General features: G+C 42.6%; 2 protein-coding genes across 11 annotated transcripts in view; both read right to left on the bottom strand.

Moving 5' to 3' along the window:
* Positions 1-21,913, bottom strand: part of ARHGEF9 (Cdc42 guanine nucleotide exchange factor 9) — a 312,355-nt gene that overhangs the window by 124,682 nt on the left and 165,760 nt on the right. Inside the window, exon 1 of one of the 10 annotated variants that reach the window (XM_004595191.4) lies at positions 16,480-17,315. The exons of 5 other annotated variants lie outside the window; for them this stretch is intronic. In XM_004595191.4, coding sequence (XP_004595248.1) covers positions 16,480-16,488 — 9 coding nt within the window. In that variant the 5' untranslated portion in view covers positions 16,489-17,315. Of the gene's footprint in view, positions 1-16,479; positions 17,316-21,913 lie in introns of those variants that run through there. 4 more of the 10 variants (XM_036497945.2, XM_036497954.2, XM_004595194.4 and 1 more) reach the window with 4 other exon arrangements.
* On the bottom strand, positions 16,459-16,850 carry LOC131478516 (uncharacterized). The gene has a single exon (XM_058658592.1). The coding sequence runs from the start codon at positions 16,848-16,850 to the stop codon at positions 16,671-16,673; it is 180 nt and encodes a 59-aa protein (XP_058514575.1). The 3' UTR covers positions 16,459-16,670.

Below are 21,913 nucleotides of genomic sequence, written 5' to 3'. Positions count from 1 at the left end.
GCCAGAAAAAACTCAGATCTTGGGATTCATTATTTTTTTCCTAATAAGAAAAAGTGATGGCAGCAGATTAAGTCACCACTTGCAATGCCCACATTCCATAACAGACTGCCAATTCAAGTCCCTGTACTCCACTTCTAGTCTAGTTTACTGTTAATGTGCCTGGATTGGCAACAGATGATGGCTCAAATGCTGCAGCCCCCACCACTCTTGTAAGAGAGCCAGATGGCAGTGTAGGCTTTGACTTCAACCTATACCAGTCTCAGTCATCGTGGGCATTTGGGGAGTGAGCCAGCAGATGGAAGACTTCTCTCATTCTCTGTATTACTCTGCCTTTCAAGAAGATGAGAAGAAACATTTTTCCCTAAAAAAACAATGGAAAAGTAGCTAACATCTATTTATGCTTAAGTCGCAGAAAAATCTAAGCTTTTATATATACCAACTTATTTCATTTCCCAGTTTAAAAATGAAGAAGCCAAAGTTCAGACAGACAATGTAATTGCTGAAGCCCACACAGAACCAGAAGCAGAACATAGGCAGGCTTACTTTAGAACCAGTACTACTAACTTCTGCTGCCTGTAAAATATCCTCATATTCCCAAAGGGTATAATTCCCAAAGTGTATAAGACAAAGAAGCATCAAAGAACCTCCAAGGTTTAGCTATATATAGAACAGTGTGTATAGTATATTATCATTAAAAGGGGAAGGATGGAAACACTTATATTTGCTGGGATATCACTAGCACATTTTTCTGGAAAGATTCTAGTAGCTACTATGGAGAGAAACTGGTTGGTTAGATAGCAGGGATAGGAGGAAGACTTTACTGGGTACTCTGTTGTGCTTTCTGAATTTCAAGCCATGTGAATGTATTTCTTATTCAACCACATTTTTTTTGAGAAAGTGGTGTCTAAGGTCATGAAAGAAACTGCATGAATGCCATTAGGGATATAGCAGCTAACGCTTCCTATTCAAAATCTTTCTGGGCCCCCCAACCTGAAGAAAAGAAAGTGCTTGTCCTCTTTTTCCTCCAGTGCTCCACTCACTGCTTTCAATGTTGTTCAATTTCCCAGAAGGGCTGACACTAGTTGTTCTGTAGGCTTTAGCAGCCTACGTGAAAACAGAAACTGATTCACTTAAGCTCTCATAGCCAGTCAGTGGAAAGCTAAAATAGAGTAATACATTAGTGGCAGGGGAGAATACAAAAGCCTTTTTATCCAAATGCATGATACCCAAGGTCCAAGTTACAGATCTCACCATCTTCTTTCTATCATCGCCGTCTCAATGTGCCTATTCTTCCTAGGCTCAGAATGACAAAACGAATAAGCAAGCTAGAGAGGCTCCAGCAAAACCTGCCCAGCTCAAGTCTACGATATACAAAAGAACAGTACACCAAGGGAGAACAAGCAAGCACAGCTGGGTTTTAATGTCTATATTGAGATCAGGTCAGAGCCAGCCCAGTTGGTCTCCAGGGACACTCTCAGCTTTGCTTCTCGGATTTTCACAATATTATCCCTCCGGAGACGGCAGAATCCTCCACAGATTAGGCTATACAACATATTTCCCCAGATTCTTTTCACTCTACCCTTAGACAGGTCAGCCACAAGGGGCTTCTGTACCTAGGAAGCTGTGAGAGGTGGGGGTAGCCAAGGAGGACTGAGTACCAACTGGGATCCTCCTGAAGTAGCTTAAATAGGCAGCAGTTTTTCTCATAACAGCTAAACATCTTTTTTCAATGCCTCACTGCTTCCAACATGCAGGAGACGAGTGGGACGTGAGCTGCTGTGGAAGGGATAAAGGGTGAATTACTGAGCCTCTCTTGGGCAAGCGGGGACACTTCTGAGAGAGACTGAACCCTGGAAAGCCTTTTGTTTATGATGTTTGTCACAGAAAAATTAAGCTGCCATTGGCACTTCCTTTAGCACCAGAATTGATTGGGCAGCAGTTCACAGCCTTGGCATTGGAAATCTAAAAGCAGGACTTCCAGTCCACTTTATCTTCTGCCCTCAGGCTAGTCTCACCCTCTCTGAGCATATGTATCCTCATCTTTCAAATGGATACAATAGGGGCCCAGCACGTGGCCTAGTGGCTAAAATCCTCTCCTTGAAGGAGCTGGGATCCTATATGGTCGCCGGTTCTAATCCCGGCAGCTCCACCTCCCCATCCAGCTCCCTGATTGTGGCCTGGGCAAGCAGTTGAGGACGGCCCAAAGCCTTGGGACCCTGCACCCGTGTGGGAGACCCAGAAGAGCTCCTGGCTCTGGACTTTGGATCGGCACAGTACTGACCGTTGCGGTCATTTGGCGAGTGAATCATCGGACAGAAGATCTTTCTCTCTCTGTCTCTCCTCTCTGTATATCTGCCTTTCCAATAAAAATAAATCTTTAAAAAAAAATGGATACAATAGGGGCCAGCTTGGTGGCCTAATCCTCCAGCCTGTGGCACCAGCATCACTTATGGGTATTGGCTCGAGTTTCGGCAGCTCCATTTCTGATCCAGCTCTCTGTTAATGGCCTGGGAAGGCAGCTGAGGTTTTCACAAGTTCTTAGGACCCAGCACCCATGTGGGCGACCTAGAACGAACTCAGATCAGCTCAGCTGTGGCTATTGCTGTCAGTTGCGGTGTGAATCCGTGGGTTGAAGACCTCTCTGACTGTCCTCTCTTTAAAATATGCATTTCAAATAAAGATAAATAAAACTGAAAATTGAGGGAAATGAATACAGTACTTGTTACAACAGAAGGAAATGGGAAAGGGGTTGAGAAATAAAATGAGGACAAACTCCTAGATTACCTTTGAACCATCCATAATCACACAGCTTCAATGAAATCTTAACAATCCAAAGAGCAGAAACATGTTCAACATTTTACAGGCCACTTTTCACATCCTTTGTCACCATGAACTCTTGCAACCCCAAATCCTATGAGATACTACAGTTTAAGTCCAATTTCCAGAACTGAAAGTAGAGTCAGGAAGAACTTTGCCCAGGATGTCTAGGATGTGGAAAACCTAGGAGACACTGGAACTCATGTAGCAAATGGAACTCATGTTTGGCAACTCAAGTCCAAATGAGTGAAATAGGCTGTTACAGTTAACAATTAACGGAGGCTCTCAGACTGCGGCTCCAGGACAGTCCTGGCATCCTCTGCCTACCTGTCTCACAGCTTTCCACCATTCAACCGGATCCAATCTAGCCCCGCCCCTCCTTCTAACTCTAATCTTTGGTTCCAAGGACCAGAAAGGCTTCCCCAGGACACCATGACCTGGTTTCGAGCTTGAGAAACTCTAAAAATAGCAGGCCTTCATGAGTGGGGCCAGATGGTCCAGGCGCCTGTGCCTAAGGGCTGGGCTGTGGTCATTAAAGATGCGACTAGTCTTTCAACGCCCTAGTAATACAGGAGAGGCTATCCACTGTTCAAAGAGGTCTCCCTTTATGCATCTAACCAATTTCCCTCACATTCTCTCACTCACAATTTAGATATACTTGCTCTGACATAAGTTATTTCTTTCCCAAGAAAAGTAAATTCTAATATTCAGTTACTTAGTTTTCTAGGACATTGCTTCATAATCACATCATCCCATAAAGGTTTGTACGAGAACTTCAGGATGAAGGAACAAGCTCAAGCTTTTTGCACTAATGAATGACAGTTTGCTTTCTCCATTCTCCATCCACTTGTTAACTCACACCTGAGCACGCAGTTCTGGGTCCAGTTTGCCTCTCAGAACCTGCTACAACATATGCAGCCTTGAGCATACACTCTATTATTGAGCTCACTGTCCTCCCAAGCCTAATTTCAAAAATAAAAGAAAGGAAGACAAGTGTTTGAACCCCTTTAAACATATGGGAGGCTTGGAGGAAGCTCCAAGCTTTGGTCTGCCCCAGCCCTGGCCATTGCAGCCATTTGTGGAATGAAGCACAAATGGAAGATCGCTCATTCTCTTTCTCTGTACTCTTTCAAAATAAATAAATAAATAAAATACATCACACACACAAAAAGATGAACTCCTTGCTCAAAACCGCGAGTTACTGGTAGATTGGTAATAACTGACTTAATATACTGTGCCTTTAAGTTACAACACTGATATAAGTCAACCAAAGCAGTTCTCTGAGCTTTAATCCCCCTTAAGCAAAAACTGAGGAGATTACTTTTGGCCTTACCTATTTCACAGAGTCACTGAGAAAGAGGCTAAACATCAGGAACAGTAAACTACACAATATTCTTTATCTTCTTGCCCTACTCTGGAGCAGTGAGACGTTTCCAAACACAATGATGCACATAAAAGTTGAAGAATGTCAATCTCTTCTATAGCAGCCATTGGTAAAAAACCTACAATTTCTAAAGCAACTCCTGATCATATTATAGAATTACGCTTAGTTTCATCACAAATCTTAGCAAAGGATTTCTGGACTGAAAAATTATTTCTTAGGACAAAGTGTTTTGATGTAGTTGCTAGTATGGCACTTGGGGGGCCAAACTGTGGTGTAGTGAGTAAACTTTTTACCTGTATTGCTACATCCCATATGAGTGCCAGTTCCAGTCCTAGCTGTTCCACTTTGGATTCAGCTCCCTGATAAAGATCCTGGGAAAGCAACAGAGTATGGTTCAAGTTTTTCTGCCCCTGCATCCATGTGAGAAACCTGGAAGAAGTTCTGGCCGTTGAGGCCATTTGAAGAGTGAACCTGTAGATGGAAGATATCTCTCTCTCTCTCTCTCTCTCTCTCTCTCTCTCCGTATGTGTTTCCGTAACTGTGCCTTTCAAATAAACCCTGAAAAAATAAAACATGCCACTTGAGACAAATCTAATTGTCTGAGTTTCAGTATGGTCATCATTTTCAGTTCTAGTTTCCTGTTATTATGTATCCTGGAAAAAACACATATGATAGCTCAAGTGTTTACGTCTCTGCCACTCATATAGGAGAAGTAAATTAAAATTCTGGCTCATAGCTTCTATTTGGCCCCACCATAGTTACAGTGGGTATTTTGGCAGTAAGACGGTAGATGGATGCTCTCTCTCCAAAACTATGAAATTAATAAATATTTCTTTTAAAAAAAATCTGACTTTTAATTGCTAAGTGCCTAGGTGGTTTTTACCTGATGGACTTGAGAGAGTACTACATAAAAATGCAATTAAATTTGGTTTTATTCCAAGATCCTCTTTTGGCTTTGCAGGGGATGAGGAAAAAGCTAACGTGCTATTCATAGCAACATGTGTGTGACTACACGGGGATTGGTGCTAGGGGTAGATAAGTAAAAACTTCTTACTTAAAAAAAAAATCACAGCTTTCCACCAAGTGCCCAACCTAAAGGCTAGATCATCAGGCTCTACACGACACAATATAGAGGAATGAGATTTGATCAAGGTCACCTAGTGACTGATTTGGTTTTACCTTTTGTTTTGTTTTGCAACCTTTTTTATTCATGTATGTATTTTATCCAATCAAACCTTTAAGGAGGGCCCACTGAATGTCAGGTGACCATGGCAGTCACCATCAGAAAATTTTTACCTCAGGGACTTCTCAAGGTTTATCAGTCCCAATTTACAAAGAAGAAAAGGAAGTCAAAAATACTAAGCAATTCACCTAAGATCGCAGAACTAAAACTCACACACACTTCTAGTTCAGTGACCTTTTATCACATTATACAGTTTTCATGAATCACCTCTGAAAGATCAGAGGCCTGCACATCTCCAGATCCAGAATCTTGCATCCTTACTAGGCAATCCAGGTTCTAGCTTCAGCGTTACTACAGATATACCTCTTTCCTGGGCAAGTCTTACCCAGCACAGCTCTAATAAACCTTTTGTAGAAGGTAAAACTGGAATGACCTTAAGTGGTACTTGAGACCAGAAAACCAGAGGGAGCTATATGATGCTATGTCTTTGGGTCTCATTTTTCTTACCCGTGAAGTGGGAGGTAATCCCTACACTACCCACTTCACATGGCCACAGAGATCAAGTAAGACAGTACAAAATCCACTGAAAAGTATAAGACAATGTTCAGCAGGCACAGTCAAGAATCAAGTTTAAGTGTTCACTATCACCAGTTCCTTTAAATCCAAATAGAACGCGAGCATTATGCACGTCCTGTCCAATAAATCTCATAAGACCTCCTGTGTAGTTCAGTCTAGACTTGCAAGACAGGGATTTGAGCCAGTTGCAAAATCCAAATGAAATTAATAAGCACCTCCACAATCTCTGAGTACCTAAACATAAAGCAGTCTCATCATTTTCAGTTTTATCTCAATCCTCCCACCATGTTAGGCTTACCAGAGACCCTCCTAGCAGTGCCTGCTTCTCTGGTCCCTCTAGCCCAATGCTAAGGCACCCACTGCCCAGCCTTCTTGCCAGGCAGCACAGTTCATAAAGGGAGGAGGAAGGAAGAGAGTAGGTGGAGGAGAGGCTGTGGGAGGTTCAGCTAAAAGTAGCTGCTGCCTTTAGGCACCACACTCTGAGGGGGTGGCAGGGCGGGTTCTTAGAACATCCTTCCTGCAGCCAGCTGGGCATGGAGGTTCATGGCTTTCCCTCCTCTAATGAAGGCAGGCAGGCAGAGAAATCAGCTGCCAGAGCCATTCCCAGAGCTGGCTATGGATGCACACTGCTGGCCTATTTTGAGCCCTGAGGTTAGATGGCTACTCAGCACAGGGTTGCATCCAAGGCTCCCTGCCTCAGGAAACTTAATGTGGTCTGTAGGAAACTCTGTGCTTCCCCCATCCCATCCTATTTCCTGGGACCCCCCAAGGGCTTCTAACAGGCTTGCTCCCCTCCTGAAGGTTACATAATGCTCTAGTTCTTCTGGCCTCTCATCAGTTTATTTTCTGCAACGAAACCTGAAAGAGCCAAAAGAGTGCAGCACTAGGACCCCATATGGAAGGAAGGATCAGGCTACGGTGGTGGGCAAGAGCTTGATCGTGACTGCAAAATCTCTTTCCCCTTCTGTGCCTTAGGTTTCCTTCCTTGTAAAGCAGAAGTGAGGGCAATGTGCAGCAGCAGTCCTCAGACTTGTTTTTTAAATGTCTACGCTTCTCTGTGATTCTCTGTGAATCATGGTCACCTAGGTAAAGGCACACCTACATCACACAGCCCTATCCGAGTGTGTCCTATATTACAAGCAATTCAGCTATATTGGGCAGAGCCATCTCCCCTCTCATTATAATTTCTGTATTGCCTGGAACTTTAGATTCTGTCCTCCACAAACCCTGCCTCAGCCTAGCTCTACTTTTTTCCTTTATATATATAGAAGCTTCTGGCTTAAATTTCATTTGAAAACACTCCTTATTTATAGAGACATGGAAACAGACACCTATGTGGGAAGAATCTGGATCAAGATATGGCAGCAGGGTAGGCAGAAACAGGACTTTATCCTAGGCATACAAAAGCCTTTGCAGAGTTTTTTTTTTTCTCTCTCACTGTAGGCATGCACAACTTACCCTCTTCTCTGCTATCAACTGAACTTTGGTGCTCAAACACCAAAGGCCTGATTCCTGTCATGGACCTGCAACTACACAGAACAGTCATGGTAAAGAGAAGGAAATGACACATCCTTCTCTTACCCTTTCTTTTTGTCTTCCTCCAGGTTGTCCCATTTGCTCCTTTCTTCAGAGCTTTCTCCTAAGTATTTATGGCTCTATACCAGTGGAACCCCTTTAATTCGCAGTCATGACTGTATCCTGACCCTGACAAAATCCACTAGGGCAGCTACCTTGGAAGCGCTGCAGGATGAGGTGTCAAGAAGCCTGGGCTCTAAGCCAAGCACTACAGCTTTCCACTATGTGACCTTGGGAAAGTTGCTTAATCTTTTTGAGTCTCACTTTCCTGAATGACTTCCAGGAAAGCAGCCAATGAAAAAATAACTACGGAACCTCATTTGTTGAAGTTCTTATAAACAGTAGCAGTTTGGGCCAGCCTTGTGGTACAGCAAACTAAGCCTCCACCTGCTCTGCTGGTATCCTATATTGGACTGATTTGAGTCCTGGCTGCTCCACTTCCAATCCAGTTCCTGTTAAAGCACCCGGGAAAGGAGCAGAAGATGTCTAAAGTGCTTGGGCCCCTTGCATTCACATGGGAGACCAGGAAGCAGCTCTGGGATCCTTGCTTCCACCTTGCCCACATCTGGCTGTTGTATTTATTTGGGGGAATGAACCAGCAGATGGAAGATTCTAAATTCTCTTTCTCTCTCCCTCTCTCTTTTTATCCTCTCCCTCTCCTCTCTCTGTATTTCTCTTTCAAATAAATGCACCTTCAAAAACTAGTAGTAGCAGAAGCAGCATTAGGTTACTAAATAGCTACATAAAATACTGCATAAAGGAGCTTGGGTTGTCAAAACAAACAATGGCCTCTTGCTTCCTAAGCATTCTCAGAACATGTAACACTGCTTTTGTACCCTAAGATGCAATTATCAATTACCCATATGATATAACTTTTTAATAAGCTGAATCTCAAATCAAAATCCCTCTGCTATTCAACTCACTACAGGATTCCCTTTCCTGCTTATTATCCAGTGTTTTCCCAGACAATACAATGCATAGTTCTCTCATTCTCAAAGAAAGCTAAGCCAAATATAATGATGAAGGCAAGTCTATTATCCCCATATTTTCCCCGTAACTAACCTATGCATTACAAACCTGCTAAAGGGAGTCTGAATTTAACTGCTTGCTTTGAATAATCATTTTGATCACGAACATTAAATCACAAAGCAAGCACAGATTACTACAACTGGAAGAAATCTTTGAAGCTATTTAATCCACTTATCATCATTTTGTAGATGAGGAAAACAAATTTCAGAAAGAAGTAGTTACATGAGAATACCAAGAAAATTTTGATTCTTCCCTGCCATTACAACAAGTGGCAGGAATTGATCTTCTCACTGCAGGTTCAAATAATCTCATAGCTGGGCCCGGTGCGGTAGTCTAGCGATTAAAGTCCTCGTCTTGAATGAGCCACGATCCTATATGTACACTGGTTCTAATCCCAGCAGTCCCACTTCCCATCTAGCTCCCTGCCTATGGCCTGGGAAAGCAGAAGAGGACCTTCCAAAGCATTGGGACCCTGCACCCACGTGGAAGACCCGGACGAAGCTCCTGTCTCCTGGCTTTGGATTGGCTCAGCTCCAGCCATTGTGGTCACTTGGGGAGTGAATCATGGGATGAAAGATCTTCTCTGTCTCTCCTCCTCTCTGTATATCAGACTTTGCAATAAAAATAAATAAATAAATCTTAAAAAACACACAAATAATCTTATAGCTGATAAACAGTGATCCTTAGATTTTGCAGTGAGTTGGTTCCAGGACGCCCTGTTTAGAGGCTAAAATCCATGATCTGCACGTCCCTTATACAAACGGGCATATGCTCCCACACACTTTAAATTACCTCTAGGTTATTTTTAAAATACTTTTTTTTTAAGACTTGTTTATTTTTATTGGAAAGTCAGACATACGGAGAGGAGGAGAGACAGAGAGGAAGATCTTCCATCTGATGATTCACTCCCCTAGTGGCTGCAATGGCTGGTGCTGAGCTGATCCGAAGCCAGGAGCCAGGAGCCTCTTCCAGGTCTCCCATGTGTGTGCAGTGCCCCAAGGCATTGGACCGTCTTCGATTGCTTGCCCAGGCCAGAAGCAGGGAGCTGAATGGGAGCATAACTGCTGGGATTAGAATCGACACCCATATGGGATCCTAGCATGTGCAAGGTGAGGACTTTAGCCACTAGGCTTCTGTGCCGGGCCCCTCTCTAGGTTATTTTAAGTAGTTAATACAATGTAAATGATGAGCAAATAGTTGCTACACTCCGGTTTTATTTGAATTGGTTTTTATTGTCTTATAATTTATTTTTAAAATATTTTCTATCCAGGTTGGTTGGAATTCACACATTCAGAATCTGTGCATATACAGGTTGACGTCACCTTAAAACCAAATAGGTCCCCAGATTATTCACTCTCTAGAACCGCATGCTTGTTTTCAGAGTAGACACAAGTCCCAAAAACTCATCAAGACCCCCATCATCCTAGAATCCAATATCGCCATCTGCAAGGCCTGCCTCTTCAATTGTGTGATAAGCTAGGCTCAGGCTGAGCTAACATTTCCTTTGAAACATTCCATGGCAGTCATTCTCAGCCCTGACTGAACATTCCCATCACCTCAGGGAGCTTTTGGAAACATATTGACTCCAGAGCTCCACCATGACCAACTTAATCATATCTCACCCAGAGATTCTAAGAATTGTCGTTAGTCTTGTTAACTCCCCAGGCAACTTCAATGTGCAAGCCAGGGCTGAGAACCACTGGGTTAATGAAACAATTCAACCAAACAAGAGAAGCATGCACAGTTTGCCCAACTCTGAGAACAAAATACATTCTGTTTTAAATCTATATTTATGATGTTGTGTTTTTCTAAACAGGGAAAAGGAAATTGAAACAGAAAATACAGTACAGCACTGATCCTCACTCAAATTCTGGACCCAGATGAGAAACACTTAGGTTGTGTACATTAAAAGAAAACAGGGAGATCTGGCATGTATAAAGGGATTCACGAGGAGTCACATACCAAGTAACTCACCTTTCTTTTTCTGATTGGACCAGTGATTAGTCATGGTCACTTGATAACCAGAAATGTAGCATATTTTGATGCCTACAAAACATACAAAAGATCTACTGTGTTTTTATCTTCACTAACATATTCGTAGGACAGATGATGGCATCTCCAACTGCAATCACCTTAGACTGAAGAGATACATGAAAAACAGGCTCTAAAGGCTAGCACAGGTGCCAGAACAGCTAGCATTAACCTTGTCATAGTAAACATTTCTTGGGTCAAAACATATATTGATATTCAGTGTTTAAATTATACAGTATTAGAAGAGACTGCCAACCATGAAGAAAAGATTTTAAACCCTTTCACAAAGACTGGAAAAAATTAAAACAATTTAATTGATGGAATGGTAAAAGGGACTAATTTATTGTACAATATAAAGCAAAAAATGTAACTCCCTAAAAGCTAATATAATGGATCAACCAAATCAGAAGTAAACAGTCTGGTTTAAAAAAATAGAGTTTGTTTCCAAAGACCAGATTCACAACAGCATAGAGGACTGGACTGGATAGGAAAGAGTTTCAGCCTCAGAGCTCAAGAGGGTAAGGCAGTGGCTTCTAACCCTTGCTGTACGTTTGAATCGCCTCAGGCAGCTTTAAATAAAAAAGAAAAAATTTCCTAGGATCTATCCCATGCCAATTAAATCAGAATGGGGACCTGACATGGGTATTTTAAAAACTCCCCAAGTAATCTGAATGTTCAGTGAGGGTTGAAAACCACGAGAAGCCTGCCTTTATTAGCTATTTCACAGATAGGTCAAAGTTTCTTTGTACTTCATGCTCATCAGGTGGCACCTGGAGTAGCATGATCAGTTCTGGGCAACACATTTTTTAAAAAACAAAAAAAGAGCCTCAAAACAAAGGACAATCGTATAAAAACTGCAATTCTCTCAAAATATTCTATATTTTAGGTTTCAGCAATTCACAGTGGCCTTTCACCTGAACGATTCCAAATGCTAAGCTTCCATAGGATGAAAGAAACCCTTTGCTATACATAAGTCCAAAAGGCAGTATTTCATGAAGGTGTGCAAAAGTGCCACACAAATGAAAGGTATTAAAAAGCACTAAGTGTGGATGTCAGCAGCTGAGGAAGCTAATATGCCTCTTCCTTTTCAGCTTCACACTAGCTAGGAATGATCAATTTGGGTTTTCTACACTTTCTGAAAGGCAGCCCCACTCCCTTCTCTCCAGTCTCTCTGACCTTTACTTTCCCTCACCAGTAAAACAGAATAAAAATCACCCCTATTCACTTTGCAAGGTTGATATGATGCTCAAATTACAAAGGCTGTGAGATTGCTTTGTAAACTCCGTAAGATCATGCACTGAAAGGGGATTATTACACAGTCATTACTGGATTGCTTCCCAAGCCTTCTCTCCCTCTAGATTCTGGGCTCATAGCCTTTCTAGTTCCCACTTTATACTTTGGTCCCAGAGAGAATTACAATGGACTAAAACATTCTAGAGAGTTACATCCACCTTAGGACATACTCTGGACAGATACTGGAAGTCAGCTAAGGTTTAATTAGGAATTCTTGGAAAGGTATGGACTTAGCTGGCCTAGGCTCCACTGCATTTTCAGCTTAGTTGCAGAGCTGGAAATAAGGGCATTAGAGCTTAAGATTTACCTCTTCTGTTCCATTTCTTGTGGCTAAAAGAAAAAACCTTGAGGAAGGTCTTCCGTGGAAGCAGTTATTTAAGAAGAGGTTCAATTTTCATGTCTCTACCCAGAGGAAGCATTCCACAGACCAAGTGATTGCAGGCAAACAAAAGCTAAAGGAGGAGACCATGCTTTGCACCATTTCTGCAGCCACCAGCGTATGCCCTCTGGTCCCAGGCAAGCACTCTCAGTCAGACAGAAGGGCTGTCCCAAGCCTGCTGGGATCTCTCAATCCCTTACAGTTTAAGGGAGGCAAGAGATTCTGAGTCAGGGCCCAAGCACCATTCACAGTCTGCACAATCAAATTGTCCAGTTGTCCCAGTCTGAAACTACTGGACCAACAAACACAAAAAGAAAATTCCCCAAATTCTATGTTACAGCTGGGCTGGGTAGGGTTCTCCAAGCCACAAGCTAAGCTGGGTACACTACAAAAGCAGATGTTGTAGGTTATGACAGATGGAGGCTCTCTCTACAGAGGAAGAAACATGTCTCTCAGTTTGTTCCCACTAAGCCCAAGTGTTCACTTCACCTCTCCCTGCTGCAACAAAAAGTTGGGCTGTAAAAAATATTTCAAAAACCTGCAGACCCCCTAGCACTAAACCCAGGGGGCTCAGTTAATGTTAAAGAGATGGTAGTGATTGAAGAGAGTTTTAAAACCATTAGTTTTCCAATAAACAGTCTTGTGGCTAAAATAGGCTCTGTATGTCGGCTGTGGACATGTTTTATAGGCATTTTCAAGCAATGGGAATCTTTTTTCTTTCCTTGTTCTCACCCTAAAAGTACCTCTCCAAGATCAACTGTGCTCCAGTCTTCCTTTTCCAGAGATATTGGTGCCTAGACCTTTAAATGGTGGGCTCTGGAGCTCAGCAGGTGCTGTGTGAGGCAGGGGTTGCTAGGATACCAGTAGAGGACATTTTCTTTAATTCCAAGGGGTGGGGGGAGTTGCGGGGGACTGTACTGGGGGATGGGCAGGAGCCAAAATTCAGAAACTGGTATTATTCCCTTCCTAGTAACAAAATGGTATCCTCTGCTCAAAGGTTTTAAAGCGGAAGAAGGGGAATGAGAAGCTCTACTGGGGGCAAAGTTAAAGAGGAAAAAAAAAATCCTTTTCTTTACTTCTCACCCACTGACAAGTGTTGTGGGGGAAGGAAAGAAAGGGAAAAGGGGAAAAAGAGACAAATAAAGAAGACAAGTCAAACTGCGAAGGGTTCCACTCCTCTGGGCTGCATTTCTCATTTCTCCCACTCTTTAAAACTCTTTTTGCATGCATGTCTGAAGGAAAAATGCCAAGCCTTTGGGATTGATTCACACAAGTTAAAAGTCACCCTGCCACCTTTTGTTCTCTACTCCCCAAAATTCCCTCTGGCTGCTTTCGGGTGGCTTGCCATCTGGCTAGCAACATGCCTTTATTTGCTTAGAGGTAAGTGAATTTGCACAGAGCTAACCAGGACAGATAATCTACCAATTTACCACGGATCATTCATTCAAGCGTCTCCTCTAGCCTGATAATTTTCAGGTGGTGCGGGGGTGGGGGAGGGGAGACTGGTTTGAGTGACACCCATCCATCCTAGTACCATTTACATCTTTTTTTTTTTTAAGATTGATTTTATTTTTATTACAAAGTCAGATATACTGAGAGGAGGAGAGATAGAGAGGAAGTGGAGCCGCCAGGATTAGAACCAGCGGCCATATGGGATCAAGGCGAGGACCTTAGCCACCAGGCCACGCTGCCGAGCCCACCATTTACATCTTTACAGACTGTAGCACAAGAAGGCCATTTGAAACTGGAACTCAATGCCGTATTTCCTCATTCCTAACACCACCACCACCCTTCACACTCAAGAGCATACATCCGCCAGCACACCCCCCCCCCAGGCACCCCTCGCAACACACAGAAGGGAATGCACTCACACCCACGAACATACTGCCACCACCCTACACTCACACACATTCCTAAAAGCTTTCTGCCAAAAGTCTGTCAGGCACCCTGTAGGGAAAGCATTTCCTGACAGGGTTTGGTTATAAACTTGGCCTTTGAGACCCTCCCTGCCTCTTTAGGAAAGAATAAAAGTACAAACACATTCAAACTGTTGCAGCTTAGGTTACATTCCCACACAAAACAGACCAAAAAAAAAAATCTCTTAGCTAAATATTATTCTCCAGTTATCAGTAACCAAATATCTACCCCTCCCCTCATGACCACTTGATCAACAGTTCCTTTGTGTTTTCCCTTTGTCGTTCTAGCTCCCCCACTTCCAACTTCATCTAGTTGGGGTGTCATCTAGTCAAACCATCACAAAATGCCAATGTCACAGGGAATCCCAAACCCACTGAGAAAAAAAAAAAAAAAAGCCCAAGGTCAAACAGTTACTGAACAGAAAACACAGATCTGCAATTGTTCAGCATAGAGCCTTTCCCCTCTCCAACACTGTCTAAAAACAAAGTGCCCAAAACAACATTGGGTTTACCTTAAATGATACTAACAGAGCTAATGGAAGGACAGAGGCCCTCCCTAGATTTTCTTTACAAAGAAAAAAGTTCTGTTATATCCCCTTGGGTGTAACTCACAAAGGGCCTGAAGAGTATTTAATAAGAGGCAAACTTCTCACACCATACTTATGCCATAGTCCCAATTAGGAAAAAAAAAAGGAAAGGAAAAAGTAAAGGAAAGGAAAGGACAACTCAGCTTCTCACCCACACAAGTCGGTCAGAATGCTTTGCGAGGCCCAAGCCTTCTTTGACGCCATTAAATAATGTTCTCCAGGTCCTGTGGCCAGGACAATTTCAAAGGCATGCTTCACTTCCCCTCTCCCTTCATCACCTTTTTCAAAAACACTGAACAACAAGACATGGTACTTGACAGCATAATGCCAACTGATTTGCACATCACACATGAGCAACCACCCACATGGGTGTAGGAGGGGAGCATGTGTGTGGACGTATATGCACCCTGATTCACTGCTACATGGCACTGTTTAAATTCAGGGAAGCAACAAAATGAGGAAAACCTGCCTACATTAGCAAGGAATGGGGGGGGGAGTGTTATGCACACTGGCTTCAGACAACTCCCCATTCCCCCCTTTCACCCTCCTCCCTCCTGCCCCAACCCCAGCTCATTCTGCCAAAATCTTTCTCAGAGAAAACATAAATATAAAAATAATAACAGCAACTACCAACTAACTACCATCTGACATGGAGAAGCAAACATATCTCAAATCAGAATATTACTTCTTGCTTATATTTCTCCCACGCTCTCAGCCCATTCCCTCTAGACATTTTTTGATGCTGAAAACTCATAATTTGGTACATTACATAGTTTCAGTAATGGGAATGTTTCAATCAGAAAAAAAACCTTCAGACCTAAAAGCAATAAATAAAGACATTAAAGATAACACCGCCACTTTCTGATTAGTGCTATCAAGTCCTACTCAAGATGCAGTTCAAGAAGACCATAGCAAATGAGATTACCCCAAAGGTACCACATCCAAATACTATGATTCCCACGGCCAGTGAAATAACTGGCCTTTTTTTTTTAAAGGATACACAGAAAAAAACCTCCAAACTCAAATCCAGGGGGTACAATCTTTAGGAAAACAAATCCAAACATCTCTGGTCAAAACCCTCTCTTGCCAATTCAAAATATCATAGAATGATTTTATTCCCTGTCCTGTGATACAAAATAAATTGACATTTAACGCTACAAGAAATTTCTTCAAGGTGGCTTATTTCCAAACTGGAAACTGTGAACCCTGGACAGCAAATTGCGATTCAGAGGACACAGTCACCAGCTGCCAGTTTCATGCACTCCACCGCGTCACTTCTCAAATTCTTGCTTCCCATTAGAAACTAAATCCATTATTTGCATCAAATTTCTTCCTTCAAACATCCAATGCAAGACTGTCTTTCGTACAAAGCCAAAATTTCATCAGGCCTTTCCACAAACCCCGCCTCCTCCCTTCCCCCAACAAACCCAAATGGCAAGAGAAGAATTTGACTAAAATTCCCTGGTGGATTTTAAGGCTAGCTTTCAAGAAACTGAGCTGACAAGACACCACAAATAGCAAAGCCACTGTTGAAGGACACAGAGCTTGCTCCATGAACGTCACATAGATGGAGAATGCCCGCATGCATGCACTTAAATAGAAAGCATTTTTTTTTAACCAACAATTTCACTCAAGCAATAAGCAACTACACTCACAGGCATACTTAAAAGACAAGACATGACAAAAGATTTTAGGGAGAAATAATATACCAACGTCATACATATCACAGCGAGGCCATGTTGAAGCTCAAAACGCTTTCCCCCCAGAGTAAGAAAGCTTGCTCCTTTTCTCCCTCTCTTTCCCTATCTCTCTCTGTCTCTTGGTATTTTTTTTGTTCTCGGTGGCTCTCGGGATGAAATCAAAGCGAGAGTTCGCGACAACTCAGATGGCTGGACTCCATTCAGCGCGTTCCCAGGAAAAACATGAGTATGACATTGACAAGCAGGAGAACTACAATCACGGCAAAAACGACTACAGTTTGCACATCCAGGGTCATGGTGCAATGCAGAACACTGTAGTGTTCCAGGTGGGGGGCCGGCAGATTGGGAGATGTCAGTCTCTGTTCTGTCAGACTGTCCATACAGCCACCATGCTAGAAAAGAGACGAGGAAGTCGGGTGGTTAGGGAAGGGCTGGGTTTGGCGCCGGAGTTTGGCCAGGGGGAGGGGAGGGGGATGGGGACAGGGGAGCTTGCTTCACCCCCTCTCAGGATCGGCCTGATCTTTCTTCCCTAGCTGAGAAATCTTAGCTTGCGCTGAAGTCGGCAGAGTCCAGCATTCTCTCTCGGAAAAGGCAAAATCCTGGCTTTCAAAGGGAAAGGCGGGAGGAACCTGTGAGAGGTTCTCCGGCACCTGCTCAGTCTGTCTGTCCGGGCGTGCGTCCGTCCGCCTGCCTGGCTACCGGTTTGTCTCAGTCCCCCCTACTTTGTCTATTTCGCTCGGTTTCCTACGCTCGCTCGCTCGCTTGCTCGCTTGCTCGCTGTCTTCGCGGGGCTCCAGGCTGCCAGCCACTCGTTAAATCCCTGCCTCGCAGCCCTCTCTCCTTTCCCAACCCCCTCCTCACCCCGTAGGCTGCCTTTTTATTGACAGAGAGACTCCGGGCGCCTGCGTGAGGCACGGACAAAGCCATTGACAAGTCACTCAGCCAATAGTAGGTGCCGCAGCGGCGCTTTGTCTCCCAGCGTGCTAGCTGTGGCAGCCAATCGGAGGGACCAAGGCTCCAGGAGCTGACTCGCTCCATCCGGATGTGCGGGAGTCACCCACCATCAGTGCTGGCATAGGGGTGAGAAGCTTGTTAGGGGGTGGCTTAAGCGTGATATAGAGAGGGAGGGAGGAGAGAACAGGCCAGGAAAAACGGAGGTATCAAAAGGAACGGGTTAGCGGAGAAAGGGGCGGGGGAGGTACGGGTTGGAGACCAAGGAGAAAGAAAAGGCAGCGAAGAGGAAGAAGAGATAGGGGCTATGATGAAAAAAGAGGAGAATGAGAGGAAAAAGGAAATGGAAAAAACAGGGATAGATGAGAGAGGAAAAGGTACCGTGGGAGCCACTCTGGGGCCGTGCGCAAGAGGGAAGCAAAGATATTTGCTCTTTGCCAACTCACAATAAGCTGCAAAAATTAAATCGGTGCTGTGGACAGAACCACATGAACATCACAAAATATCCAAAACACAATTCTGTTTGCTCTTGTCTGATATTGCTTCCCTCGCCTGGACAAATTCGTTTCCTAAATATGGTTTCTTCAGACTACACCTTGTACTCTTTGAGCATGCAGGGTACTAGGAAAGAAAGAGAGCTAAGGGTTAAATATTCATCCTGGGGAAACCTCTAACAAGTTGAAATCTGCGTGTAATCTTTGGTGCTCTGTGAGTCTTGTCTGGAACCAAGGGAGCGGGGAGACAGAAGTAGACACCAGAAGCTTTCAGATTTACTTCCAGCCCTACCTAAAGGTTACTGTGTGGATTTTGGCCAACCTCTTTCGCCTTTATGAGCTTCTGCCTCCTTTCTGTTACTTGAAGACTTAGACTTATAGTGAGAATTCAGTGAAACCTCAGAACACTCAGGAAAACACATAGCATTTCAGTAGTTCCCTAGGCTCACAAGAACCAAGGACTTCTTTGGCTAGAACACTGCTCAGTACCTTGCTTGATCTTACATTCTAGGCCCATATAAGAGTTAACAGACAGATAATGTAGACAGAGGCAGGAAACTGAATTGGGCACAGACAGAATGAATTAAGTTCTGAACTGCTAACATACCACAGACTTGAATAAGAATTTCCATTTTCTAAAAATCTAAGGCTTGAACAAGTGATCCATCCTAATTAGATTACTGAAAACTCTTAATAGATGTGGGTCATAAGCAAAATGGTCCCTGATCCTACAAGATACAATTAACCCTTGTGAAGTTCCCACTTGGGACCTGCACTGTGGCACAGCTGCTGAGGCCATTGTCCGCAGTGCCAGAATCCTATGTGGATGCCGTTTAGAATCTGGAGGAAACTCCTAGCATCTAGCTTTAAACCAGCACAGCTCTCACCACTGCAGCCATTTGGGGGTGTGAACCAGCAGTGGAGGACCTCTCCTTTTTTTTTTTTTTATCTTCTTCTTTGTATCTCTGCCTTTCAAATAACAATAAAATAAATCTTGAAAAGAAAAAAAGTCCTCACTTCGTAAGTTTTGGCTCATAGCATGTCTTACGAATGATTCTTCCTGCAACAAACAACAAACTCAAAATGAGACCAAGATTCTAAATCCAGTGACCAATTTATAGAACACAAAGTATACAAATGAACAGGTTAAAATACAGTACAGGAATCCAAATTGTAGGATTCAGATTGTTAAACTACAGAAACAACCCGTTTATTATGAATTAACAGGAAGAAAAGAGTTTAACTGACTCAGAACTTGGATACATGTAAAAAAAAAACACACACACACTTGTGATACTTATAAGACAACTGGAAACTTGAACATATTTTTATTACTGACATTAAGGATTATTATTGTTTAGAAGTGATAATGATATTGTGACTTTTAAAGATGGGGAGGATAGAGGTAATCTTTGTGACCTTGGATTTACTTTATTAGATATGAAAATACAAGCAACAAATATGGGCATTTAGTCTATCAGTCAAGACACTGCTTAAGATACCCATATCTCCTACCACATACCCAAGTTTCAAATCCATCTCCAGTTCCTGACCCCAGTTTCCACTAATGCAGACCATGGGAGTCAGTGGCAATGGCTCATGTAATTCAGCTCCTGTCAGCCACTTGGAAACCTAGACCAAGTTTCTGGCTCCTACCTTTAGCCTGGCTTAAACCCAGAGATTATGGGCGTTTGGGGAATAAATCATATGAGTGCTGTCCCTGGCTTGATCTTTGTCGCCTTCTCAAATCAGTTTTCTGAGCGCACAAGCAACTAAAGAAAAAAATAGCTAAATTGTACTTCATAAAAAATTTACATTTGTACTTCAAAGGGCAAAAGAGAATTTGTGAATCATATATTTGATAAAGGACTTGTGTCTAGAGCTCTTGAACATCATAAAAAGAAAAATTAACTCAATTAAAAAATTATCAAAGGATCTGAACATTTCTCCAAAGAAATAGTCAATAAGCACACAGAAACATGCTTAATGTGGTTAGCCATCAGGGAAATTCAAATCAAATGTAGGAAATGCGAGTGAAGAATATTCATGACAGAACTGTTTGTAAGAAGATAACCACTTTACACCCACTTGAATGGCTATCATATATTTTTTAAAGTAGCATGTCTTGGAGGCTGTGTGGAAACTGGCACCGTCTTTAATACAACTATTGGCAATGTAAAGCTATTTTGGAAAACAGTCTGAAAGTTCCTCAAAAAGTTAAATATGAGTTATCATTTGATCGAATAATTCCAGTTCAAAGTAGTATATATAGAACAAGAAAACATGTCTACATAAAAGCTTGCACATCAGTGTTCACAGCATCATTATTCACAATAACCAAAAGATGGAAGTAATTCAGTTGTCCATCAGCTAATGAAGTTATTTTATCATAATAAATAATAAATAAATTTACAAAATGAAAGCTCACACAAAAGGCTTTTGTATGATTTCGTTCACATGAAATGTCCATATAGTTAGGGTAGTTATTGTTTCATGAAACTTTGGTTTAATGTAGTGAGAATGATATAAAAATGTACTCACTAGAGCAGATAATGGTCAAAACAGTTTGAAAGCCACTTTCGTAGATAACGCTAAGGCAGATACTGGTGATGAGGACAATACCATAATGTAAGCATCTGCAATATTGTTCTTGTCTTCAAAAGTTCAATCTTCTACTTCTGCTATTTAAAAAAAATCTCGAACCACAGCTGCCTGGCTTTGTCCTCACCATCCCCTAGAAACCTGGAACCTTTTATACTTAGAAAGCAAAGGACTAACTTTATCTAGATCTCATGACCAAATTTCCATTCCTATCTTTCCTGACTTACCTCACCGTTGATTCCATTGCTGAATTCTTTCTCTCTGAAATCATCCTTTGCCTTGCCGACTCTCCACATAACTTCTCTGCTCTTACTGAATGGAAGTGGTACTTCCATTCAACAGTTAACTGGATACCAGTAACAGACAAATCAGGCACAAGTACTTGCTTGTACCAGAGGAAAGCATTCACACCTCTATTGTTGACTCCCAGGCAGCTCCCCTGAATTCCAAAAACGCAGCTCCAATTTCTTTCTGGATATTTCCTCCAGAATATTTCACAAGCACCTCAAAGTCAATAAAATTCAAAATGAAAGATAACCTCCTTCTTTCTCTGAGTTCCTTGTCTTTTTAGAATGGCAATCACATACTAAAAAACCTAAAAACCAGCAAGATATCTGTAAGTCCTATATCTCTGCAACCTCACTGGATATCCAGCCAATCTTGAGATCCTACTGATTTCTCTTCTTAATGTATCTCTCATTCGTCCCTTTAATTATCTCCCTGTTGCCAGTAACATCCCCTCTGACCTGTCATTACACTGTTTCTCCAATTCAGCTGCTTTTCTCTTGCCCAAATCATCTCCCAGAAGCAATGCTGGTCTTATCAGTCCTGCAGTAGACATTATAAACTCTTTGCTATGGGTCCACGTGACTCTCTTCTAGGTTGATTTCTTTCATTGCTGAAAGGTTAAAAATCACAAACTACAACTGATTGGCATGTCACAGATTCCTTTGCAGCTAAAATTCTAGGTGTGGTATAGTATTTTTAAAAGATTGGTTTATTTTTATTGGAAAGTCAGATATACAGAGAGAAGAGAAATAGAGGAAGATCTTCCACCTGCTGATTTATTCCCCAAGTGGCCGCAATACCTGGAGTTAAGCCAATGTGAAGCCAGGAGCCAGGAGCTTTTTACCAGGTCTCCCATGCAGGTTCAGGGTCCCAAGGCTTTGTGCTGTCCTTGACTGCTTTCCCAGGCCACAAGCAGGGAGCTGGATGGTAAGTAGGGCCTCCAGGTCACTAACTGGTGTCTATACGGGATCCCAGCATGTGCTAGGCTAGGACTTCAGCCACTAGGCTATTGCGCCGGGCCTGATGTGATACAGTTTTGCCAGTCATACACACGTGCAATATTTAGAAGGAGATGGAACAGCAGAAGCCACATCTGTATGGCTTCTGTT

Source organism: Ochotona princeps, chromosome X (assembly GCF_030435755.1).
Source record: "Ochotona princeps isolate mOchPri1 chromosome X, mOchPri1.hap1, whole genome shotgun sequence".
NCBI classification, from domain to species: Eukaryota; Metazoa; Chordata; class Mammalia; order Lagomorpha; family Ochotonidae; genus Ochotona; species Ochotona princeps.
Note: the sequence above shows the minus strand (reverse complement) of the source record. Positions and strands in the feature narration are given on the sequence as shown.

Coding starts and splice junctions, on each gene's coding strand:
- LOC131478516 (XM_058658592.1), bottom strand. CDS start 16,850: ATGGACAGTCTGACAGAACAGAGACTGACATCTCCCAATCTGCCGGCC.